Source organism: Amblyraja radiata, chromosome 20 (assembly GCF_010909765.2).
Source record: "Amblyraja radiata isolate CabotCenter1 chromosome 20, sAmbRad1.1.pri, whole genome shotgun sequence".
NCBI lineage: Eukaryota > Metazoa > Chordata > Chondrichthyes > Rajiformes > Rajidae > Amblyraja > Amblyraja radiata.
In genome coordinates, this window is record NC_045975.1 from 19,318,579 (window position 1) to 19,345,834 (window position 27,256).

Consider the following 27,256-nt stretch of genomic DNA (forward strand, 5'->3'; position numbering starts at 1 on the left):
CCTTCTCTCCATACCCCCTGATCCCTTTCGCCACAAGGGCCACATCTAACTCCCTCTTAAATATAGCCAATGAAATGGCCTCAACTATCTTCTGTGGCAGAGAATTCCAGTGATTCACCACTCTCTGTGTGAAAAATGTTTTCCTCATCTCGGTCCTAAAAGATTCCCCCCTTATCTTTAAACTGTGACCCCTTGTTCTGGACTTCCCCAACATCGGGAGAGAGGGTGCAGCAGCACTCCCTCGTATTACACACAAAAAAAAACTATTCTCGAAACCCAATCTCTCCCACCAAACCTTGCCATTGCATCCTCCTCGTCGAGGTGTCAGTTTGTCTGACAAAACTTCCCTGAAGGGTTTCGGAGCGTTTTGCTTGGGCGTCCGTCCAGAGTCCAGACTCATTGCACTGCACGCAGGCAGGCGGAGTGCGGAAGGCCGGGCCCCGCTCGGCGCGCTGACGTCAGCGGGGCGGGATGCGGGCTGTGGGCTGAGAGCGGACGGCGGCCCGCACCCTGCGGTTGTGAGGAATCCGACAGCAGCAGCCGGAGCGGGCGTGACGGACCGACCAGGGCATAAACTCACAGCCTCCCCGACATGGCGGCCACTACCATCGCCACCCAGAGAGGCCCGGTAAGCTGTCAGTCACCGACACCCACCCACCCGCGACCCGTCTCCCCAGCCCGGCCCCACTCTCCCCTGCCGCGGCCTGGTAAGGAGCGGACATTTGTGGCTCCGAGCGCCGCTTCGGCAGCACCATAGCCGGCACATCAGCGGCGGCAGCAGCTTCGGCAGCTTGACGCTTCCTTCATGTTCACGCCCAACAGCTGTTTTGCAATTCACTGAGTGAAATACTGTGCTGTCCCTTCCAGTGTGTTTTTAGGTTATTTAAACTGCATGAAATCTGGTAATTAAACTGACCCGGACCCGGTCTGGGGAAGGTTTTATGTCCGTCTACCTGGTAACTCCAAGGTGGCATTTTCATGAGACGATCACGGGATTCCAATATTTGTAAAGCTAACGTAACTCACGAAGGCCCCACAATTCTCTTTCGTTTTACAATCACGTGTTTAAGAATGTTTTTAATTTTGTTGTCAGCTGCGATTGAATGTTTTCCTCGGGGTTTCATCACACGACCGATTACCCCATCTGCTGTTCCCGGAATCAGCTGTCAAAGCTTTCATCCATGATGTTCAAAGATTTTCCCCCTTTTCCAGCATCTTTAAATTATTAAATATAAGTGATGATGAAGGCCAATGTACCACCTTATCTACCCGTGTCGCATTTTTCTGGGAACCCTCTGTTCAACAACACTCCCCATGGTGAAGGTCCTGCCATGGTTTTGCTTCCCAAAACACCTGGCACTTATCTGCATTAATTTTCAGCCATTCTTCAGCCCACTTGGCCAGCTGATCAAGACCCTGCTGTAATTTGTGGCCGCCATGTGCACTATCTATGACACCACCCAGATTAGTGTCATCAAAGAGGAACAGTCTTACTTCATTTTGACAGTAGTCAGTGATGAGGCTTTGCTTTTGTGTTCCTGTTGGGACCCTTGCCAATCAACTGAAATCATTGTATATAGGCCACTCAAAAAAAACAGAAAGGGCTATCGTACATTCAGAATTTTGAACTAGGAATTACAGATGGTGTTTGTGGTCAGTCATTTAGAAATATGATGTGACTTTTTCACTTGTTTTGTTTTATTAATTTTGTTAATAATTGTTTGTTAATTGTTGATATTCATATCTGCGGAGCAGTGCAGATTTTTACTCATTTTGTATATACATATATATATATATATGGCAGACTTGATTTTTTTGGCAAATTAAAGGAATCAAATGGTATGAGAAATAGGACGGAGGTGTTCAGATTGAAGTGCTTTACTGTCAGTTAATTATAGAATATGTGGAAAACAACTAAATTATTTAACTGTTACTCTTTTTAAGGTGTTCATTGGAGAATTGCCTCAAGATTTCCTTCGCATTGTACCAACACAGCAGCAGCAACAAGTACAACTTGATGCACAGGCAGCTCAACAATTACAGTTTGGATCAGATGCAGCTACCATGGGCAGACTAAGCATCACAGTGGTACAGGTAGATAATTTTAAAGCACACAACTGGGCTTGGCTATCAGAAATGGGCATGGGTGCATGTGCAAATCCTGCTTATTTGATAATAATGAAAAAATGATCTACTCTCCTGAAATGCTGCATATGTTGTTTGTTGTATCCTGGTGAACTGCACCTGCCTATTCCTGCACTGTCTTTATTAACTGTTTATCTTGTGTGTGTGTGTGTAGTATTGCAATGCAAATTAAATTAATTTAATTTGTGTTACTTTTTTGTTCTGGACTATGAACGTAATGGTACCCTGTCATGGTATACAATAGATCAATTCTTAAATTAATGTTATTGTCTAAAGATCCTACTAATTGTCTCCGATGAACTTGAGTAAACTTGGCAAATTGGGCAATTTGCCTGTGGTTGGAAAATAGCCCTCTAAACCCTTTCGATCCACATCTTTGACATTTGGCTGCCTCATTAGTTTCTTTTAATTGTACATATATAAATTGATTCTTTTAAAGGTTACAAAATGTAATATCTTTATTTTTGCAAATTAGGGATGTAATTGAGCAAATTATTATAATTGTAAGAGAAATCTTAAAGGTGGTTTAAACAGTTGAATTTTGAACTGCCAGGATTGAAGTATGTAATGTCTCTAAATCTTTTATATCGCAATTATTAATTATGCAGATTGTTTAGAAAATATTTTAAACATTGCATTTTTGATATTAAAAATAAAAATCAATTCTTATCTGGCTAAACAACCGAAGAGAAACAATTCTGTTTCAGCCCATGAAAAATATTTTTCAATCTGTGCTGATGAATATCAATTTAATTTTTGAAAAAATCATCGTGCGCACAAATGCCAGAGGATAAAATTTAGTCAGAATTGGTTTCCAAAGAGGAACTTAATAGTTATGAGGGTTGGTGGGAATTTCAATACATGGCACATCAAATAGCTAAAGGCATTGGAATCATTGAAGTGTAAAAGGCCAAAAGCTGTCTAAAGGCCCTTCTCTGAGAAATGGTGAGATAGATGAGCAGGAATTGCTATGGCATTGTAACGGACAGTAGAGATAAAGGCGAACTGAATGGTGCTGGCTCGTAGGGCCGAATGCCCTCCTCCTGTACCTATTTTCTATGTTTAGAGGTTGGCGAAGTCACCAATCTAATAATTGAAACAAAAGTGTGAATTGGGGGTTTGCAAGTAAATATAATTGTTTGGAGATGGAGGTAAGAAGAAGAAGTTTGTTTGTTAGAGAAGGCATGGAATGCTGCAACTATGAACAATCTTGCTAGTTGTTTCTTGCAGTTCCTATGGAACTCAGGGACTCTGTCCGGGCCAGTTGCTTTCTGTGGGTTCATCTTCAGGAAGGCCAATCTAACTTCAAGAAAAAGGCACACTCGAGTTGGACAGGACATACCCTCTACAATATGCAATCCAGCAAAGCTTCTGCAACAGTTACTCCCAAACCAATATGGATATTACATTCTTAGTCAAATGACAGAGAAACAGGCCCTTTGCCCCAAATTGTCAATGCAAATCAAGATGCCCCATCTAGGTTAGTTCCATTTGCCCATGTCTGGCCCATATAGCTTTAAATCTTTCTTTCTACTTATCTGTCCAAATGTCTTCTAAATGTTGAAGATTTTGACATTGGTCAGAAAATTCAGCGTTTTGGGATTAATTCTCCCACACAAAGATCTTAAATAATGTTTGAGAAATTCTTCTTCTCAAAGAGCCCGTTTAAATTTTTTTTTAAAGAATAAAATAACTGAGCGATCGATGATCAGCATACTCAGAAAACTGAAGTGCTTATTTGCTTGCCCTGTAACTGACTTATCCCCCCCCCCACCAAACGTGGATTTTCTTTTCTGAAGACCTTTTAAAGTAAAGATTTGATTGCATTGGCAACTTGATGTCCTTTTCACTTTGAACTCGCATTTGGACATGTCTTTCATGTGTTTACTTTAGAATATTTGTATGTAATAAATAACACAAGGAAAGCTCCATATAAAGTATTACATTTGCTTTTTAATTGTATATGTGGTATGGGAAAATGCCAGCATCACTGGCACAATTAACACACCAAAATACATTTCTTAACATTGTTAATGTTGCTCCTGAGCTTTGAAATCAAATTGTAATGCTTTCCCTCCTACCATAGGTATTAAATGTGTAATTCCAGGATTGTGAACTGGTATTTTTAAAGGAATGCTATCTTCCATGTCTAGGTGGTTTGCAAATTGACAGAAGAGATCTTGCTGGGTTGCATCTAGTCATAGTGGGGACATCATAGAGGGTGCAGGGTGGTTGTGGTCGTGAATGTATAATGGAAAGTTGCCAGGTAGACACAAAATGCTGGAGTAACTCAGCGGTACAGGCAGCATCTCTGGAGAGAAGGAATGGGACACGTTTCGAACCGTCGCGTGACATGTCTATGTTTGGTTTAAACCAGCATCTACAGTTCTTTCCTACACATGGAAAGTTGCTAGTCAAATGGAATAATTTTTCTTGTGCTGTTAGAAATCTTGATAAAAAAAAGTGGAAAGCATTCCATCACTCTCTGATTTGAGCTTTGTGAAGCACAAAATATGTTGAGGACCTGGAGATGAATATTACCACAGAATATATGAGCCTCCAAACTACTTTCATAAGACAGATTTTGTCTTATGAAAGATCATCCTGAAAGTTTCATAATCACCAGATTATTTCTTATTGCAGATAATTGATTAACTGAATTTGAACTCAGAAGCTGGCATAGTGAGATTTGCTGGTCTTTGGATTGTTTCAAAATAACGTATACTATTATAGCTATAGGCTGCCAGATAGAGATACAGATTTGTTTATTGTCATATACACCAGGGTGCAATGAAATTCCTTGTTCACATGAAGCTCACAGAGTTAATATACAATGATGATAAAACAAAAATAAATACAATTATGAGTACAAAATAGCAGAATGGTGTAAGATTGTGGTGCACAAATCAAATTGTTCAAAAGAATGTTAAAGTACAATAATGAAATAACCAATGAGATAGAGGTAAGAGTAAGAGGCAGCACCTCTGGGAATGGAATGTGAAAGAGGTGATTGGTTCCGAGTCGGGCAGCAATGCGAAAGAAGCTGTTCTTAAATCTGGACACCAGAGCTTTCAAGCACCCGGATCTTCTCCCAGAAGGTAAAAAAGAGTAAAGAATGGCCAAGGCAAACATCCTTGATGATACTTCCAGCATTCCTGATGCAATGTACCATTAAGATGGATTGGATGGAAGGAGTCCTTTCAGGTTATGATGAACTGAGCTTTGTTCACTACTCTGCAGGTTCAAGGGCTGAGCAGTTGTCATACCAAGCTGAGATGCATCCTGTTGGAATACCATCTGCCATGCATCTATAGACGTTCGAGAGAATCTTGTGTTCAAGCCAAATCTTTCATATGCGTAAGAAAGTAAATGCACTGGTGCATTTTCTCGATCACAGAATCCATGTGAAATGGATAGGTTAGGATGTTGGTAGAAACTTAAAGTTGTTGACCATCTCAACAGGGGTTCCGTTGATAGAACAGGATTGTGTTCACCCTCTGCCTCCCTTCGGTCAACAATCGGCTCTTTTGGTTTGCTGAATTAAGGGCCAGGTTATTGTCCTGACAATAAGAGATCAGGTTCTCAATCTCTTTTCTGTACACCATCTCATTGTTGTTGATCAGGCTGACAACAGTGGTATCATGTATGAACTTAAAGGTGACATTGGTATTGTTTTGCTATTGTCACCTGCACCAAGAAACAGTGAAAAGCTTTTGTGTGCTATCTAATCAAATCAATTCACAGTGTACATGAGTATAGTAAAGCCAAATGCAAATACAAAAGATAGTGCAAAAAAAATGGTAATAGTGCAGAATGTAGTGTTACTAGCATTATAGTTACAGAGAAATAATGAAAGTTCTGCAACGAGGTAGGTTGGAAGATTGGTAATACACCCTATCTTATCGGAGGACCATTCAGTAATCTGATAACAACGAGGAAGAAGCTGTTCCTGAGTCTGGTGGTACGTCCTTTCATGTTTTGTAACCTGCACAATGGCAGAAGGAAGATGATGGAATAACCAGGGTGAGAAGCATCGTTGATAAGGGTCTGCTTTCGCAAAGGAGTGTGAAGAGTAAATGGAGTCGATGTGTGGAGAACTGGTCTGTGTAATGGTCTGGGCTGCATCCATAATTCTGAAATTTCTTACCATCCTGAGCAGAGCTGTTGCCAAGCCAAGCTGTGATGTAACCGAAAAGTGTGATTTCTGTAGCATATCTAGAGGTTGGTTAGTGTCATTTGAGACATGCCAAACTTCCTTAGTCTTCTGAGAAAGTAGAGATGTGGGTGTGCTTTCTTGGCCATAGCTTCAATATGGTTAGTCACAGTTAGTTTGGTGATATTTGTGCCTAGGAACGTAAGCCTCCGAACCATCTCCACTTCAGAACAATTGATGCTAATTGTGGCATGTGCTTGCCTCGCTTCTTGAAGTCAATAACTAGCTCCTTTGTCTTGCTGACCTTGAGACAGAGTTGTTTTCTTGACATATGTTATTAGGGTCTCTTTCTTCTTCCTGTACTCCGTCATGTCATTCTAGGAAATCCAGCCCATTGTAGTGGTCTCATCTTCGAACCTGTAATTTGGCTGCAGAGTCATGAGTTTATAGGGAGTACAATAAGGAGCTAAGAATGCATCCTTGTGGGGCATCGGTCTTGAGAATTATTGTGGAGCATGTTTTATAGCCTATCCTGGGTGAGGAAGTCAAGGTTCTAGGGGCAGAGGGGTGTGCTGACTCTTAGGTCAGGAGTTTGGTTAAGATTATGGTGCAGAAGTCAGAGCTATAGTAAATAAATAAGAATCTGTCATCGATGTCTTTGTTATCTAGATGTGATGAGTGTAGCACCAGTGAGACTGGGTCAGCTGTGGACTCATTGCGACTAGGCATATTGCAGTGGATTAATGCTGTCTGAGAGGCTGGTGTTAAGTGAGCCATGAACAGCCTCTCAGTACTTCATGATGGTGGTCATCAGAGCTACTGGAATGCAGCTATTACAACATGCCAGGCGCAAGAATGCCGGGCGATGAAAGTCCTGCGAACGGGCTTTCAGCCCTTAGAAAGCGTCTGATACCTGCTTGAATCTTTTAAAACCTACAATGTGATAAATAACACTTAAACAAATAAAACTGAAGCAAATAAAGGCAAACAGAAGGACCAACATCGAGGGAGGATGATGAGAGAGATGGGGGAAAAATACTAAATAACGTGAGTGACAGTGAATGGGGGGACTTACCTGCAAGCCAACCAGGAAAGCCGTTCGACCGGAGCCCTTAATGACCTGACCTATTTAAATCTGATACCTGTTTAAATCTTTCCCATCCACCAATACATCCAAATAGTTCAAATGGTAATTGTACTAATTACAAATGGTAATTGTACCCGCATCAGACAGTTTTAAGAAATTCTCCGTGAATACCTTCAGTAATACGAAGGTCAAAACACAATTGGAAATTGTCCCCACTTCTCAAAACAATAGGGGGACGTGCCCCCACCCCCCGGGATTTCTGCCCATGCAACCTTGCTTTTTAAAAAAACTGATAATAGTGGTCTTAAAACAAGTGGGAATCTCAAAATGGAATAGGGAGAGGTTAAGGATGTTTACAAATACTCCTACCAGCTGGTACGCACAGATCCTGAGATTGTGGCTAGGGACTCTATCCGGGCTAATTGTTTTCCCTGAGTTCACCCTTAGAAAAGCTGATTTGACAGTGATGGTAGCCAACCCGTTGCATCCGAGGCTGTTGTTGTGGAAATGTAGTAATGTGCCTCATTAGCTCCTTATTGTACTCATGACTGTGCAGCCAAATTGGACCTCAGGAGGGACTGGAAATGAGTCTACAGTATTTTGGTGGCACATTCTTGAGGTTGAGATGGCGATTGGTCATCCAGGAATTGAGGAAGGCTTGAGCGCACAACTCTGAAGGGCGCCAATGTTGAGGATCAAAATGGGCGAAATGTTATGTCCAATTCTAACTGACTGAGGTCCAGAAGCCAGCTGCCAATGAAGGAAATAAGGCCAAGGTCCAGGATTGTAACTATAAGCTTATTTGGTATAATGATGTTGAAGACTGAATTGTTGTTAATCAATAGCATCCTGAAATAAATGTTCTCTTACTGTCAATGATCAGGGCTGAATGTAGTGCAAGGGAGATGATGTCTTCTGTGAAGCTCTTCTGGTAGGCAAATTGTAAGGGGTCTAAGTGGGATGGGTGGGGTGGGGAAGGAAGGTGGCGGCCATGTATGGCAAGCAATCGGTGGATGCAGGTGAGGGTGGAGAATGGTAGATGGTGGAGTAAGTGTCAAAGGTAGAAATGAAATGGAGACAAAAGGGCGTCAGAAGAAATGCAAACCTTCTGGCTGCATGTTCCTCCTTTATCCTTATCTGATGCCCTATTCTCCATCAGAGTGAAGATAGATGCCGAACCAAAACATCACCTGTGCATTCGCTCCACAGATGTTGCCTGTTCCACTAGCAATTTGATTTTTGCACAAGATTTATTTGCTTAATTGAAAATGCCTACTAATTCAAATTGTTAGTGAGGATCCAATCAGATTATTCGAATTTTCACTTTCAATCATCCTGATTGTCAGTTAAAGGTGCCAAAAATGAGAGTGGAGAAGAATTCTTGGTATTCTCAATAGAGACTCATAGTTGCCTTCTTGTGTTGAATGTTCACATTTAAAATGATCCCACATGAACTGCGAACTTAAAATCAAAAAGCTTATATTAGGAAAAATCCTCCATAGATTTTCACAAATGTAATTAAATGAAAGATTAGAAAGAAATCATGTTTGTTTTTCCAGTTGAAAATTGGCAAAATTTATCCCACTTTTATTGTGCCCCCTGTCACCCAACTATCTACTTTCCTCTCCATCTGTTATCAACAAAGCCACATTTTTTGATATCAGAAAATGTTTTTCTTGACTGCTCAATGATTCGGAAAAGCTGACATTTGGATGTCTGTTATGGTGATGATGACATTTAGTGAGCAGTCTATGACTAACTGCAACATTGTGCTTAGGTTTGAAACATTTTAATATTATGTAGCAAGATTTAATTGTCCCCTCTTCTTTACTGTTTTTTATTCACTATCTACCTCCAACAAAAAGAGATTCAAGAGTGTTTATTGTCAGGTGTCCCAGATAGACAATAGGTGCAGGAGCAGGCCATTTGGCCATTCAATGTGATCATGGCTGATCATCCCCAATCAGTACCCCGTTCCTGCCTTCTCCCTATATCCCCTGACTCCACTATTTTTAAGAGCCCTATCTAGCTCCCTCTTGAAAGCATCCAGAGACCCTGCCTCCACCGAGGCAGAGAATTCCACAGACTCACCACTCTCTGTGAGAAAAAGTGTTTCCTCGTCTACGTTCTAAACGGCTTACTCCTTATTCTTAAACTGTGGCCCCTGGTTTTGGACTCCCCCAACATCGGGAACATGTTTCCTGCCTCTAGTGTGTCCAAGCACTTAACAATCTTATGCTTCAATGAGATACCCTCTCATCCTACTAAACTCCAGAGTGTACAAGTCCAGCTGCTCCATTCTCTCAGCATACGACAGTCCCGCCATCCCGGGAATTAACCTTGTAAACCTACGCTGCACTCCCTCAATAGCAAGAATGTCCTTCCTCAAATTAGGGGACCAAAACCGCACACAATACTCCAGGTGTGGTCTCACTAGGGCTCTGTACAACTGCAGAAGGACCTCTTAGCTCCTATATTCGATTCCTCTTGTTATAAAGGCCAACATGCCATTCGCTTTCTTCACTGCCTGCTATACCTGCATGCTTACTTTCATAGACTGATGTACAAGGACCCCCAAATCCCGTTGTACTTCCCCTTTTCCCAACTTAAAGCCATTTAGATAGGACAATGAAATTCTTGCTTTGCTTGAGCACAACAGAATATAGTAGGCATGAATACAGAATAGATCAGTGTGTCTATATGCCATTATATAAATATATATTTCATGTGTGTATATAACATGAATAAATAAACAGATAAAGTGCAAATAAACAGATAATGGTCTATTAATGTTCAGAGTTTTGTTTCAGTTGAGTTTAATGCCTGATGGCTGTGGGGAAGTAGCTGTTCCTGAACCTGGACGTTGCAGTCCTCGGGCTCATGTACCTTCTACCTGAAGGTAGCAGGGAGATGAGTGTGTAGCCAAGATTGTGTGGGTCCTTGATGATACTGCTAGCCTTTTTGAGGCAGTGACTGTGATAGATCCCCTCAATGGTAGGGAGGTCAGGGCCGATGATAGACTATTTACTACTTTTTGTAGTCTTTTCCGCTCCTGGGCGCTCAAGTTGCCGAACCAAGCCACGATGCAAATGGTCAGCATGCTCTCTACTGTGCACCTGTAGAAGTTAGAGAGAATCCTCCTTGACATACCAACTCTCCGTAATCTTCTCAGGAAGTAGAGGCGCTAATATGCTTTCTTTATAATTGCATCAGCGTTCTCGGACCAGAAGAGATCTTCAGAAATATGCACGCCCAGGAATTTGAAGCTCTTGACCCTCTCCACCATCGACCCGTTGATATAAACGGGACTGTGGGTCCCCATCCTACCTCTTCCAAAGTCCACAATCAGTTCCTTGGTTTTGTTGGTGTTGAGGGCCAGGTTATTGTGCTGGCACCATTTGGTCAGTCGGTCGATCTCTCTTCTATACTCTGACTCCATCAGTGTACATCGAAAAATGGGAACGTCCCACAACAGTGGTGTCGCCGGTGAACTTGATGATGGTGTTCGCACTATGACTGGCTACACAGTCATGAGTAAAGAGTGAGTACAGCAGGGGGCTGGGCACGCAGCCTTGGGGTGCTCACCTGCTGATTGTTATCGAGGCTGACATATTTCCTCCAATACGATCAGTCTGTGGTCTGTGGATGAAGAAGTCGAGGATCCAATTGCAGAGGGATGCGCAGAGACCCAGATCTGAGAGCTTGGTAACCAGCTTGGAGGGGATGATTGTATTAAATGCCGAGCTGTAATCAATGAATAATAGCCTGACATATGAGTTTTTGTTGTCCAAGTGGTCCAGAGCGGAGGGGAGAGCCAGTGAGATCGCATCCACCATTGGTCTGTTACCACCGTGCATGCTATTCATTAATATATGGAATTGCATTACCCAATTTCTGCTTTTGTTTGAAACAATGGCCAAAGTACTTTGTACTTTAATAGGAAAGCTATCTACTTGTAGCCTGCAAATTATGTGCCCCTTAATGACATAATTACAAAATTATGCTTTACGGTGCAAGCCCTGATTTGGATCTATATGAGCAATGAATTTCATGCAGTAAAGTCTTAGCCTGTGTTGGCGTCAGCGATACTAGAATTTGTGCAACTTTTTGATGAAACATGTTATATTTTATCTAATTTTACATGCAATTTCCCCAGGCAAAACTGGCAAAAAACTATGGAATGACACGCATGGATCCGTATTGCAGAATGCGTCTTGGATTTGCTGTATATGAGACACCTACAGCTCACAATGGGGCAAAAAACCCAAGATGGAACAAAGTTATACAGTGCACTGTGCCACCTGGGGTTGATTCATTTTATCTAGAGATATTTGATGAGGTGAGTTTCTTAACAAAGTTTACTGTATTGTCTTTGCAAGACAGGAGAGAATATCGAGAGCGTAGTTTTTTTCTTTCACAACAGAGGGACACAACCGAAAAGAGCATTCACCACGCGCAATGCCATCTATAGCCGCTCATAGTATTTCAACCTAGTTCTCGTAATTTTGTCTGGATTATGGATGGGGGCCGGGGCATCAATTGCCGGAAAATCGGTGTTCAACCTAAATACTCCTCGTAATGGTTTTGTTGATGGTGCTTACTCAATCATTTTTGCCATTAACCAGTTTGGATAGGTGTCTTTTTATTCAAACATATGTAATTTCATTAATACGATGAATACAATGTCTTCCCTTCAGTGATCCTTAATTGAAGTTAACAATCTCATATGAAGGCATTTATCTCGTACCTTGCCACACCCGTTAGTTGGAAAGAATTTGTTTTTTTACACATAAATGGTGGTTTCCACTGGTAAGATTAAAATTTTCAAAGTGGTTGTCACTTTTTGCAGAACTTTCCCATTTTCTGATATTAGGCAAACTGATCTATAATTTCCAGGTTGTTCTTTCTCGCCTTTAAGTAGCAGAATGACCCATTGGATTTTCTAATCTGAAGGTACAGTTCTGAAACCAATATGGTAGGGTGCCTGTGTAAATACATTTCAAGTGAACCCTAGACCAGCTTGTATTTGAAATTGCCCAGGTTGGAAAGATGGATTTCAGCTAAAGAAATTTTATGTGCTTAGCAGATTTTTACAAAATCTATGCATGTACAACAGATCAAGGAACATGGTTACATTTTAATTTAATCTTGTTTCTATTGAATTCCAATCTTTGAAAAAACTTTACTGACTGATTAACTTTAAAACTTGCCTTTAATTTCATTGGCATATATTTTATTAAACATATATTTTATACTTACAGCGAGCTTTCTCCATGGATGACAGAATTGCCTGGACCCACATAACTATCCCAGAATCGCTAAAAGAAGGGAAAGTGGTGGATGAATGGTACAGCCTTAGTGGGAGACAGGGTGATGACAAAGAAGGAATGATTAACCTTGTTATGTCATATGCAGTAAGTGAAACCTAAATCTTTTCACTTTTACTTTAAACATGTTGTATGGTTTTGTTGAGAAGGAATGTCTTCAACGATAGGATGGTGATTAGAGTCACAGAGTGATACAGTGTGGAAACAAGCCCTTCGGCCCAACTTGCCAACAATGTCCCAAGCTACACTAGTCCTACTTGCCTGCGCTTGGTCCATATCCCTCCAAACCTGTCCAATCCATGTACCTGTCTAAATGTTTCTTAAATGATGAGATAGTCCCAGCCTCAACTACCTCCTCTGGCAGCTTGTTCTATACACCCACCACCCTTTTTGTGAAAAAGTTACCCCTCGGATTTCTATTTAATCTTTTCCCCCTTACCTTGAACCTATGACCACTGGTCCTCGATTCCCCTATTTTGGGCAAGAGACTCTGCGCATCTACCCGGTCTTTTCCTCTCATGATTTTGTACACCTCTATAAGATCTCCCCTCATCCTCCTGCGCTCCATGGAATAGAGACCCAGCCTTCTCAACCTTTCCCTATAGCTCACACCCTCTAGTCTTGGCAAAATCCTCTTAAATCTTTTCTGAACCCTTTTAAGCTTGACAATATCTTTCCAAAAAACATGGTGCCCAGAACTGGACACAATATTCTAGATGCGGTCTCTCCAACTTATTATACAACCGCAACATGACCTCACAACTTCTATATTCAATACTCTGACTGCTGAAGGCCAAAGTGCCAAAAGCCTTTTTGACCACCTTTCTACCTGCGACTTGACCTTGAAGGAATCATACCCCTGTACTCCTAGATCCCTCTGCTCTACAACACTACCCAGAGGCCTACCATTTACTGTGTAGGTCCTGCAGTTGTTCGATGTCCCAAAATGCAACACCCCCACACTTTTCTGTATTAAATTCCATCAACCATTCCTCCGCCCACCTGCCCAATCGATCCAGACCCTGCTGCAATATTTCACAACTATCTTCACTATCTGCAAAACTACTAACTTTTGCATCATCAGCAAACTTGCTAATCTTGCCCTGTATGTTCTCATCCAAATCATTGATATAGATGACAAGCAAGTACAGGCCCAGCACCGAACTCTGAGGCACACCATTAGTCACAGGCCTCTAGTCCGAGAAGGAACTTTCCATCACCCTCTGCTTCCTTCCATGGAGCCAATTTGTTATCCATTACGCTATCTCTCCTTGGATCTAGAGCAGTCTACCATGCGGAACCTTGTCGAACGCCTTACTGAAATCCATGTACATAACATCTACAGCTCTGCCCTAATCGACCTTTTTGGTCACGTCTTCAAAAAAATCAATCAGATTTGTGAGTCACGTCCTCCCACGCACAAAACCATGCTGACTATCCCTAGTCAGCCCTTGCCCATCCAATTGCATGTACAACCTATCCCTCAGTTTACCGCCTAGTAACTTTCCAACTACAGATGTTAAGCTCACCGGCCAATGTTCATACCACTGGGGTGTAAACTACCCAAGCGAAATGTGAGGTGCTGTTCCTCCAATTTGCAGTGGGCCTCATTCTGGCCATGGAGGAGGCCAAGGACAGAAAGGTCGGATTCGGAATGGGAGGGAGAGTTGAAGTTATTGCGAACTGAGTTGAGGTGTTGTGCGAAGCGATTGCCAAGCCTGCACTTGGTCTCACCGAGGTTGATCATACGCTGAATAATCCAACCAGATTTTGTTTGGAAGTGGAAAGAAATAATAGAAATTGCATTCATTGCAACGTGTAAAAAGAGATGTGATACTGTATTGTAATTTTGCTGCATGTCATTGTGGTATATATCATGTCTTGATTCGTGAATATGTTTAGTTTGTTACTTTATTTGAAGCAGAAATAATATGTGAATGCTTCATTGACCATAATTCCGACTGGTAACTACACACTTCGTCCGAGCACATTATCGCACGCGTCATGCAAGCCGTCTTAAATGATCACCTAAACTGTCATTTGGCAACCTAAAAAGTTGCCTAGGTTGCCCGGCTGGCAACAGAGAAAAAAAGTTAAGTGAGAGCCTCGGTTATTGATCAGGGCATAGATTACCTAATTTAGAGGATAGATCATGGGAGGCCAGGCAGGAGTAGTGGTGCAAAACAATTAAATTCAATTTAGCATTCTTGGATACAGTCATACGCAGAATTTGCTCTGAGATGTTGCTCTAAGTTTGTTCCTTTCCATTTAGAAAACAATTCTACTGCATAATACCGATGCAGTTGAAAGAAAGGTTGTGTGGGATAATTTGAGAATTAACTTTTCAATCTTCTTTTAATTCTTTTAATTTTACAACTTTGGGAGGAAGATACTGCACTCCTGGAATTCATGCTTTCTTTGTTTTTTCCAACAGACACTGCCACCAAATATGTTGGTCCAACCACAGCCAGTAGTGCTGATGCCTACTGTCTATCAACAGGGATTAGGATATGTGCCAATTACAGGTATGGTTAAACCTTTCAAATTCTTATTGTAATTTTCCAACATGTTTGTATCCTGCAAGATGTGCATGGTTCAAGTAACCATCTTAAAATTATTTATGAACTTTGTTTAAGTTTGGATCTTTAATCTTACTCCTCAATGCTCCTGTATTATATCTTTCATTGATCAGTTCATTGATCCGTACCCCTCCCACTACTGTAATTCTATAGTTTGCCAATTACAAACCCTCTGGATTGCAAGTGCACTCCCGATTATGAACCTGCCTTGCAGTAAACTGTTCCTTTACACCATACTGCTCACTACAACTTGAAAGGTCTCCTTCCTGACCCAGTTTTGTAATTATCCACCTTGCAGACATAGCCCTCATCCACAAAAGCAGTTCACACAAGACACTTGCTTCATAACAGGAAATAAATCTTTGCCTGCATTAATTGAAATTATATCTTCCAGTCCCAGACAATGGACTAAACTAGGTTTACTGCTTAAAATACAAAATAATGTTTAGTTAATTTCTTCCTGTTAACTCTCCCATCCTTGTCTTTTCCCCAAATGTGCATCAACCTGGAAGATTTCAGATTAATTTCCTGAATTTCATTTGTATGTTTCTCAGTCAAGGAAGTAGATGCAGTATGAGCTTCATGCCGCCTATGTGGATTTGGCAAGTGGGCAAAATCAACTAAAGTTCCTTTCTAATTGTTCTTGATATTTGAATTCATTTAATTTATGAACTGTGGCATAAAGGGCTCTAGTGTGCGTTGGATTCAAATATTGAAGGAAGTGCCAAAAGATGACAATGCTCGTGGAAAGATCCTCACCATGAGCGTCTGTGTTCAGGAGATTGGGGATAAATGGGACAGCATCTTAAATTTAAATTCTCATGCCATTTTGTTTTCTTCTTTCCTGTTTGGATGTTGGTGTTAGTTGAAATTGCGTTTGTTTAATTAGTTTTGATTTAGCATCATCTTTCCTATCCATATTTGTTTTGTTCATGACCATGTCCTTCAACTAACTGGGAATATTTTTTCACTCCAGGCATTCAGTCTGTACAGTATTGAGCAGAATGAACTGTAGAAATCCTAATTACTTGTAATGCCAAATTCAGTATCATAAGTGGGGAGAAAGAGTGAATTCAAGTTGAGGTTGGGGCTGTAATCCTAGTGAACATGTACACAAGCACCTCTATAATTTCTAGAACCAGTCTGAAATTTTCTATAATTTCTAGAACAGTCTGAAATTAGTTAAAGGCACCCATTTAAATATTACAGGATCTGGTATAAAATTTGTTTTCTGTTTTGAATTGTCATTATCATTTGTCTCTTTACCTTTTTTATTTTTTTTGAACTTTCAATTAAAATGTAATGTAATTTTCCAGTTGCCAAGAATATAATGATTGAAAAGGTAACAAACTTATTGCAACTTTGATTGTTAGAGCTCTGCAGAAATCTGCCCTGCTAGTTTAAGCGCCACATAGCAGGAAAGAACTGACTGATTAGCTTTGCTCATCTCATCTCATTCTTTTACAACAGTAGAGGGCAGAATTGGCATTTTTGTGGATTGGAGGGTAGCTAATGTTATCCCACTTTTTAAGAAAGGTGGGAGAGAGAAAACAGGGAATTATAGACCAGTTAGCCTGACATCGGTGATGGTGAAGATGCTGGAGTCAATTATAGAAGATGAAATTGCGGCACATTTGGACAGCAGTAACAGGATCGGTCCGAGTCAGCATGGATTTACGAAGGGGAAATCATGCTTGACTAATCTTCTTGAATTTTTTGAGGATGTAACTAGGAAAATGGACAAGGGAGAGCCAGTGGATGTAGTGTACCTGGACTTTCAGAAAGCATTTGATAAGGTCCCACATACGAGATTAGTGGGCAAAATTAGGGCACATGGTATTGGGGGGAGAGTGCTGATATAGATAGAATATTGGTTTTCAGACAGGAAACAAAGAGTAGGGATTAACGGGTCCCTTTCAGAATGGCAGGCAGTGACTAGTAGGGTACTGCAAGGCTCGGTGCTGGGACCGCAGCTATTTACAATATACATCAATGATTTAGATGAAGGGATTCAAAGTAACATTAGCAAATTTGCAGATGACACAAAGTTGGGTGGCAGTGTGAACTGTGAGGAGGATGCTATGAGAATGCAGGGTGACTTGGACAGGTTGGGTGAGTGGGCAGATGCATGGTAGATGCAGTTTAATGTGGATAAATGTGAGGTTATCCACTTTGGTAGCAAAAACAGGAAGGCAGGTTACTATCTAAATGGTGTCAAGTTGGGAAAAGGGGAAGTACAATGGGATCTGGGGGTCCTTGTTCATCAGTCAATGAAAGTAAGCATGCAGGAACAGCAGGCAGTGAAGAAGGCGAATGACATGTTGGCCTTTATAACAAGAGGAGTTGAGTATGGGAGCAAAGAGGTCCTTCTGCAGTTATGTAGGATCCTGGTGAGACCACACCTGGAGTATTGTGTGCAGTTTTGGTCCCCTAATTTGAGGATGGACATTCTTACTATTGAGGGAGTGCATTGTAGGATTACAAGGTTAATTCCCAGGATGGCGGGACTGTCATATGCCAAGAGAATGGAGCGGCTGGGCTTGTATACTCTGGAGTTTAGAAGGATGAGATTGGATCTTATTGAAACATATAAGATTGTTAAGGGTTTGGACACGCTAGAGGCAGGAAACATGTTCCCGATGTTGGGGGAGTTCAGAACCAGGGGCCATTTAGAACGGAGATGAGGAAACACTTTTTCTCACAGAGAGTTGTGAGTCTGTGGAGTTCTTTGGATACTTTCAAGAGAAAGCTAGATAGGGCTCTTAAAGATAGCGGAGTCAGGGGATATGGGGAGAAGGCAGGAAATGGGTACTGATTGGGGATAATCAGCCATGATCACATTGAATGGCGGCGCTGGCTCGAAGGGCAGAATGGCCAACTCCTGCACCTATTGTCTATTGTCTAAGATCTCAGATCATGCAAGAAATTTAACAAAAACAAATTTTTGACGGATATACATACTTAGATACAAATTTGAAAGTGCAGTGAGATGTGGGACTGCAATGGCTATTTACTGCTGTGATCAAAAATTTATGTGAATACTTTTAACATAGAAACACATCCCTGGGTCCTTTAAAAAAATGAACGCTTATCAACAAATTCCGTTGTGAGGTCAGGTGATAGATGAACAAAACTAGGATAAACATGGAAAATCAGCCCAGAAAGCTTTGAAATAATTAACTTTGGAGATTGCAGAGGTTTGAAAGGAGGAATCCAGTAAGAGTTGGGATGTGGCAGGGGCAGGAGAAGGTCTCGTAAATCATATCAAGCAAGATGATATAGCCTGCCAATAGATTGCAAGGTGGGTAAACTGGTTGGAGGTGTGCACTGATTGTTGAACTACTGGCCTTTAAATTTCCAGAGTGGCCCTTAGTTATTGCATTGAACTCTAGATCTCTGAATCTCTTGGCCTTTGCACTAGAGATCGACTCCTGCTACCAGCACTTAGCAACTACCACATTTTTGGTAAACTGTACATCAGGAATCTTCCTGTTGAGAAAGGAAGAGGGGAGCTGGTACTGCCAAAGGAGGTAGGGGTAAGGGATATTGTGCCATATTTGGAATCTCTTGGCCTGTTGAACTGAAAGATAAGCCACTGTTGTGCTCTGAATGAGAGAATGTATGCATTAAAATATAATCATAATCTCTATTTCACCTGTTAACTTTGGAATAGTTAGCTGCTTGCGGCTTTAGTTTTTGCCTCTGCTATCCTTACAAGTATTGCCTATAGCCCAGGGAGCGGTAGAAATAGCTCTGATTTTTGTTTTAGTTGTCATGTAGGTTGGGTGTGATGCATCAACTTAATCGGCCCAACATTTTTGTTTTAACAATATTTTCACGACGAGGGCCTCTTATTCTTTGTCCTTATATTTGCTTGGCATATTCAATTGTGTAGATTTGGTAATGATATTTATGTGTCGGTGTCTATGGTTCTGCTGTCATTCAGTTTAGTCTTATGTAGAATGATATGCATTTAAGGCTGTGAGTCAGGGAGCAATATTGGAGTCGGCAGGATGTTCTAGTTATAGAGATTAAGGAGGCCAGATATCCTGCCAGTTGCCTGTAATTTCTAATGGTAAAAATTCTTCATTAGCAGCAATAACATGTAATGATTCAATTTACATTTACTTAATGGTTAAAATTTGTTTTGGTCATCCTACTGTGCCCATTTTATTAAAGTTAGAGTAGGTTTATAAAATATTTTTTCTCAGCTTTTGTATTATGTAACATACACCAGGTTATTTAAGCTGGGCAAGTAGTCATTTAATGTTTGCATACTTAACAAAATGTTCTTAACTAAGCTCCATATTTCTGATCCACCTATATTTTAGAAGTTATATAGATTACAATGTTTAACCTACTATTCATTGTCATCCAGTTACCATTAGAAATCCTTTCTTGTCCATAGCACTTTTACAATGCATATTTTAATATTTGCGTAGAAATGAGAGGATTAGAATCTGCAGCGCATGAAATATTGGGTGTTGTGGCTTGTTGAGTACAATCATTTATAATACTTGTTTTGCTAGCTTACTAATAAACTCAGAATTTTCTGACATGTTATTAATGTTCCTCCTTGGTGTTTTGCTGCTTTAAATTTCCTACTTCAGGGCTTGAGTATTTTGCACTGGGTAAGTTTTGAGAGAATTTTCTCAGGCTAAAATCTTTGCATGAACACCTTCAATATGCATTTGCTTTGTACTTTAAAGTGGCTGTTGCATAATATTTGCCGTTTATCAGTAAATGAAGGATGGCTTACGATCTAACTAATTTGGTATTGATAATATTTTTGTGCTTTGCAAACTAAATCTACACACCTGCCTATATTGCAGGCAACATGTTTTGCTCACATAATAGGGGCACATTTTATAAACATATTCCTCACTTCACTACCAAATAAAACTTGCACAAAAACCTCCCTTACTTGAAAGTTGTTTAAATACACCTAGTATTGATTTATAGAGGTGCTATTTTTAAAACCATCAGATACATTTGTAGTTTAATGGGATTTATACTGGCAGAACAGACAATTTGAATTCAAGTACCATTTCTGTGAATACTTGTGCACAAAATTATTCAGCTGGTCAAATGTAGTTTAACTTGTCAGAATGACTGTATTAAATAAACAGCCTGTGTTAATTAACTTTCAGAAGTGCTACATGTTATTGATATACCAGTAAAGTACATGAATCACTTGTAAAATCTCAGGCTGCTTTGTCAAAAAAAGTTTATGGGTACATCACTTAACCCTCAGGATGCATTCCCAACAGCTTGAGCATTAGTGGATTAACTGGTAAAGGGATAATTATACAAGTGGAAGTTATTGCTGCAGTGTCTGAATGGTATGAATCTCTTCTTCAACAGCAATGTGGTTGAGCACACAGCCCTCAGCTGGCACATCCCCACCAGTAACATGGTTAAAATGATTCTTGCTTCCTGACTCAGTGTGAAGTGAACCACCAAGGCAATATGCAATTGCTGCCTCATGTTGGTCATTTAGTTACTCAGCATTGAGATGCGGCACTCAGATCAGTAAGATAAATGTGGGCATTGCTGGTGACTGACATCTTCTGTTCAGTATGTTGTCAGACCAACTGGATCAGACGCTCTTTCTCATGGCGATGATGGAAGCTGATGTTCCAACCATATCCTGCCCATCCCTCGGTTTAGCTGGATAGTATCAGTCATGAAGACACAGCTAGTCTGACTCAGCCCTCACAGGCAAATCTCTGCCTGTTGACCTAAGGACTCACTCCATACAAAGCTTGGTGGCAATGTGATCACCATTTTACTGTAGGAACACCAGTTTACATCAGGAATTTATCCCATGTTTCCAGTGCAGCAGCACACTATCAGAACATGTCTTTTTTGAAAAGGTATTAAGGATACATGTGATTGGACAAACTCCAGAACCAAGAGTGTTCTGAGGTATTAGTGTATTGAAATTGTTTCATTGACAAAGCATACAATTTATTTCTAGGGTAACAACTGGCTACTACCCCTTTTTTGGCTATTAATAATACTACCCAGAAATCCCTGATTTTTAAGAATATTATTGTAATTTAAAATTACACTAGAAAAACATACTGATCATTTTAATTTCCATGAACAGGATATTAGACAAAATTGTAAAGTTTGATGTCCAGTACAAGCAATTCTATCAAAAAAATCCTAATTTATAATTTATCTTGGAAGTGTTAATTCTTACCAGCACTATAAACAGTTTACCCGTACAGGTATATGCAGTAAATGTAATTCAATGTGATATTATTATAGGATTAGTTTCCCCCTATAATTCCACATTTGGTAAGCTATCTATGTACAGAATGTCATTTTGCTACGGCTGGTATATTGCATGCTAAGCCATCGTCCATATCATTGTTGTACTAATCATTGACTCCAGATTTTTGGCATGTTGTATTAAATATTCTTAAATTTACTAGGTGTGCCAACTGTCTACACACAAGGAATGATCCCCGTTGGAGCACCAACACAGATTTCTGCTCCACAAAGTTTGTACAGTGAGGAAGATCTGAAATCCATTCAGGACATGTTCCCCAACATGGACAGAGAAGTGATCCGCTCAGTGTTGGAAGCACAGGCAGGCAACAAGGATGCAGCAATTAATTCCTTGCTTCAGATGAATGAAGAATCGTAGAAATATGTGCAGTCAATGTTGCCAAGACCCCATCATAACCTAAGTATTTCTGCATCAAAGACTTTGAGCTTTCTCTCTGCAGATATATCTGGTTTAAGAATGCACGTGTCCAGTAATCAGCACATTGTACAAAGTTTGTAACTGTATTAAACATGAAAAGCATTCCATAATCTTAGTGCATATGTTTAAGATCAGAAATGCAGATTAAATTGCCTTGTGCATATTGTTTATTGGAAGGTTCCCCACAGAGCTTTAACTTGATGCTTATGTTTTTGCAATGGGCCTGTCATGTATTCTGCAGCATTATGTGTACATTGTTCAGCTGTCAAATGCTTTAACAGACAATTGTTATGAGTTTATTTAAAATGTATATTAGTTGGAAATATACCATTGAGTTAAATAGTCATCTTAATTACTTACAACTGCCACAATAAAGCAAAATTGTTTGGGGATGGGGATTGAATGGTAGTGGGGAAATTAAAACTTGTGAGTGGGGCACCTTGGTCGGCCAAGGCACTTTGGGCCAAAGAGCCTATTTCCATGTTCATGACTCTAAATCCTAAAATCAGTGAAGAACTTCAGTAAACAACCTCACAGCCTTGTAACCCACATCTGAAGATGCTGTAATAATAGAAGTCTCAAAGGAGATAAGCTTGACCAGTAATTAGAGGGTTCTCTCTGCAAGCCTTATAAGGAGTCATTATCAGGATTCTCAACTGTTTGCTCAAGAATAGGTCCCCAAACCACAACATAATTTAGTGAATTCACCATCTAACAACTCCAAGGGAAAATGCAGGGAGCTGCACTATTGACTATAAATTGCCCTTTGCATCCAATCACAGGAGTTACTCCCACCCCCGTTACATTGCTCACTTTGTACTCATTTCCCTTTTATCCCCCTCTCACCTCACCCCTTCCACCCATATCCCACTTTGCTTTTATATTTCACACTGACTGTTTCGTCTCATTTTTACCCTCTAGTTTTTGTCACTTACTCCACCCATATGCCAAGCCTATCATTTGCCAAGCTTTGTCCTACTGATATTTTCAAACTTTCTCTCCTCAACTAAGGGTCGGTCTATTCACTCCACAGATGTTGACTAGCTGAGTTCCTCCAGAACTTTGTCTTATGCTCAAAGGACGCAATGCTAGAGCAACGAGAATCAGACTGTGGGGAGGGGTGGGGGAAAGAACAAAGCTGGAAAAGAAGAGAGGTAAGACAAATCATAGCAGTAATAGCTATACATAGGTTGGGCACAAGTGTTTTACCTAGTCTGTGCTTGTTCTTGCCAATGTACAGGAGGCCACATTGAGAACATCGGATGTAGATTAGGTTAGAGGAGGTGCACTTGAACCCGTCTCACCTGGGGGAACTGCTTCTTATCGAGTCCACATCCACAAGATTAGAAATTGTTCAGCCAGAGCTGAACACGCTTCTCAGCATCTGCATACACTGGCGTCTTGCGATTCTTGGTGGAAAGAGGGCTGCGATGTGAACACTCTTTCCTTGACCCTGCTGGGGTCCGTGAATGGAGGTGAGGAACAAGGAATAGGGACAGGTGTTACATCTCCTGCGTATGCAGGAGGAAGTACCTGGGGAGGGGATGGTTTGAGTGGGAAGGGATGAATGAACCAAGGAGTTGCAGAGGGTGTGGCCTCTGCAGGTGGACAGGGGTGGTGATTGATGGGATCAAGTTGGAGGTGACAGAAATGTCAGACTGATATGTTAAATGCAGACACTGGTGGGGTGAAGAGTGAGGACCAGGGCAACTATTTGGGAGAGGGAATAAGAGCAGAACTATGGGATAAAAGAGATGCCGGTGAGGGAATCATCGATAACAGAAGGGGAGAAACCAGTTACTAAAGAAAGGGGACATTTTGGATGTCTTAGAATGGAAAGTCTCATCTTGGGAGCAGATGCGGTGGAGGGAGAGGATTTGAGCATAGGGAATGGCATCTTTGCAAGAGGCAGGGTGGGAGACTAGTTTTACATTAAGTTTTTGTTTCTACTTGTCAAATCTGTGATTTGTGTCCAGGACTCGCAGGAACACTTTAAAGCCATGAAAACCTCAAAAATTCCACGATATATCCCATCGGTCATGTGCTTGCCCATCCACTTAACCTAACTATATCTTTTTAAAACCCTCTATATCTTCACAGAACTCATAGTACCACTCAATTTGCACATTCGATAGTACCTGCCTCAACTACCTCCTTCGGCAGCACATTCCATATACCCATCACCATTTGTGCAAAAACATTACCCTTCAGGTTCCTATTTAAATCTTTGCCCTCTCACCTTAAACCTATGTCCTCTGGTTAAGAAACTGCATTTACCCAATTAATTCCTCTCACGATTCTTCCTCCTGCGCTCCAAGGAATAGAGTTCTACCCTGCCCAACCGCTCCCTTTAAGTCCTGGCAACATGCTCGTAAATCTTCTCTGCACCCTTTCCAGCTTGACATCTTTCCTATAACACAGAGCTAAAAACTGAACACAATACTCTAAATGTGGCCTAACCAAGGTATTAAATCAACTGTAAAATGACCCCAACTTCTATACTCAATACTCTGACTGATGAAGGCCAAAGTGCCAAAAGCCTTTTTGACTACCCCATCTACCCACCACCTTCAAGGAAAAATGTACCTGCACTCTTAGATCGCTCTGCTTTACAACATTCTCTAGTCCTACCATTCACTGTGTATGTCCTGCCCATGTTGAGATTCCCAAAATGGAACACCTCACATTTCTCAGTGTTAAATTCCATCAACATTCCTCAGCCCAACTGATCAAGATCCTACAGCAATTTTTGGACAACCATATTTACTATCTATATTACCACCCACTTTTGCATCATCTGCAAACTTGCCAAACATACCATGCATATTCTCATCCAAATCATTGTTATAGATGACAAACAGCAATGGGCCCAACACTGAACCCTGAGGCACACTAATAGTCACAGGCCTCCAGTCTGAAAAATAACCTTCCACCATCACCCTCTGCTTCCTTCCAATAAGCCAATTTTCTATCCAATCAGCTCTCTCTCCTTGGATCCCGTGCGTTCTAACCTTCCAGAGCAGCCGATCTTTTGGAATGCCTCGCTAAAATCCATATATACGTCTACAACTTTGCCTTCAACAACCTTTTTGGTCACATCATCACAAAACGCAAACGGATTCATGAGACATGACGTTGCACATACAAAACCATGCTGTCTATCCCTATTCAGCCCTTGTCCATCTAAAAGCATGGATATTGTGTGAACACCCAGAAGAACAAGGGAACTCAGGAGCCAAAGGCATAAACTGGGTTAACTAATTGACATAAATATTATGAAAACAAGATATGAACAAAGTTCCAGCACCTGAAATGACCAAGAACTTCACGTTCACAAATCCACTTGGGTTCATTAGCATTTATTAATCCAACTGAGCAATAATCGTTCAAATTCACAGCTTGGTCTGAGGCAAGAGTGGAGGAGAGTTGTTTGTGAACTCTTCTTTCTTGGCTAACAAATTTAACCATACCCGAGGCAAATGAATTTTATTGGGCAAAAGCCTTTTCTCTTTAATGCTCTTCTTAACTTACTTTAATTTTCTATGCATCTGCATCCAGCTTTTAGCAGTTTGACAATTGTTAAAAATGTTGCATTAAAAACCAGACTGGAAAGGTAAATTAAGAAATATTAAGACTTTCCAAGATTTAAAATCAGTTCAACAATATTGGTAGATAATTTGGTAGCCAAATAATTCACTGTGTGTAAATAGAAAACATCAGCTAAAATTGTTGATGACAATAATTTAGTTATAACTTTTCAGAAAACTACCTAAAGGAAACATTCAAAATAAAAGATTTCTGAAGAGTGGAATTATTCACTTTTGTGGTTTACTATTCAAAACATTGTTCATTTATCTACAAGCATGCTTATCCATCATTTTATAATATCTAGTTTTCACAAGTTAAACTATTAAATTAACTGTGAAGACAACCAATTATAAATCAAAAAGCCACAAATTTGCTTTATTTAATTACTTAAATTTAGATTCCCAGCAGCCACAATGGGATTTATGTCATTGAACTGAAGGTCTTGTGTCTACTAGGCTGAAAACTACTAGAGCTGGAAATCTTAAAGATTTATAAATAAAAAGACAGCGAATTAAGCACGAGATTGGGATATGTGTTATTCATATGTTTAGAATCAATGAGGAGAATGGGAGAAAGATGTGCACTCCTTTCATCAAGAGACTGGCCAAATAAATACTGAATAAGAAGCTAAATTTAAAAAAAATCACGCACTCAATATGCAAGGTAAACTCGAAGTGTTACTTCAAATATATGATAAAAGTGAAAACTAAAACACTAGGATTATATTTTTACTTAAATGACAACATAGTTGGTTCATTACATTGAAAAGCAGAATCAAACAATGCAATTATACTGTGATGATAAAGCAAAAAGAAAAATACAGGAAATCTGAAACAAAAACTGAAAATACTCTAGAATATTATTTCAGGTCAACCACTTATAGAAGGTTAGCAAATTGAAACGTTAACAGTTTTATCCAACTCCTGATTATTTCCAACATTTTCTGTTTTTAATGCTGTTATACATTAGATTGAAGCCTTGGAATTGGGGATTTTACGCTGGGAATAAGAGATGGTGGATCCAGAAATTATGTTTTCTTTATGGCACCAGATTCTTCCTCGACGAAAAGGCGATTTATTTTCACTCCTTTCTAGGTAATATTTTGCTGCTTATAATCTGGCCCCTGTACAACAAAGAGGCCAAATGCATTTTTGGTCACAACTTTAAGGAACAACTCTGTTAAATGTGCCCACTTGTGGACACCCTTTATTAACTTATTCTTACCCAGCGATTTAAAAAAAAGGTTATATTTACTTTTGCATCCTGCCTGGCCTCGTGACAATATTTTAATACATTTCTATTTGCTTTCTCATTATTAACTATCAATTTGTCATGCAATTCTGTCTTACTGAATGCACAAGTGCAGGAAACAACAATATTTGTGGAAATGTTCTTCCTTTGGTGGAAGTGTTACAGATGTTTCTGCAGTCTTATTTGACAAATATCTATCACAATAAATGTTGCATTTAGACTAAATACAACTACAACTGCACTTGACTATCTAGTGTTAACACTCCTTTTGATCTGTTTTTCGTAATATTTCCTCACAGATATTCTGGCAGGCCTTGTTTTTATCATTTTTCTCTTCTATGCCAAATTAGCTTATAGCATCTGTTGCTTATCCAGCAAGGATACCAGTTGTAGACTCATCTGCACCTT

At 40.3% G+C, this 27,256-nt stretch overlaps 1 protein-coding gene across 2 annotated transcripts; it reads left to right on the plus strand.

The window, feature by feature from the left end:
* Positions 1 to 451: 451 nt before the first annotated feature.
* On the plus strand, positions 452 to 26,118 carry LOC116984655 (toll interacting protein). 2 transcript variants are annotated; one of them, XM_033038933.1, is made up of 7 exons: positions 452 to 628; positions 1,945 to 2,094; positions 11,542 to 11,724; positions 12,647 to 12,799; positions 15,147 to 15,237; positions 19,902 to 19,922; positions 21,735 to 26,118. In XM_033038933.1, the coding sequence occupies exons 1-7, from the start codon at positions 593 to 595 to the stop codon at positions 21,947 to 21,949; spliced, it is 849 nt and encodes a 282-aa protein (XP_032894824.1). In that variant the 5' UTR covers positions 452 to 592; the 3' UTR covers positions 21,950 to 26,118. The 2 variants fall into 2 exon arrangements, with proteins under 2 accessions (XP_032894824.1, XP_032894825.1); XM_033038934.1 differs by lacking the exon at positions 19,902 to 19,922 and having other exon boundaries at positions 454 to 628.
* The last annotated feature ends 1,138 nt before the right edge of the window (positions 26,119 to 27,256 follow it).

What these genes read in the sequence shown, in the direction of transcription:
- LOC116984655 (XM_033038933.1), top strand. Translation starts at nt 593, where the DNA reads ATGGCGGCCACTACCATCGCCACCCAGAGAGGCCCG. An exon ending in AGGATATGTGCCAATTACAG is followed by an intron (nt 15,238 to 19,901) that starts GTATGGTTAAAC and finishes TTCCTACTTCAG; the next exon opens with GGCTTGAGTATTTTGCACTG. An exon ending in GCTTGAGTATTTTGCACTGG is followed by an intron (nt 19,923 to 21,734) that starts GTAAGTTTTGAG and finishes TAAATTTACTAG; the next exon opens with GTGTGCCAACTGTCTACACA.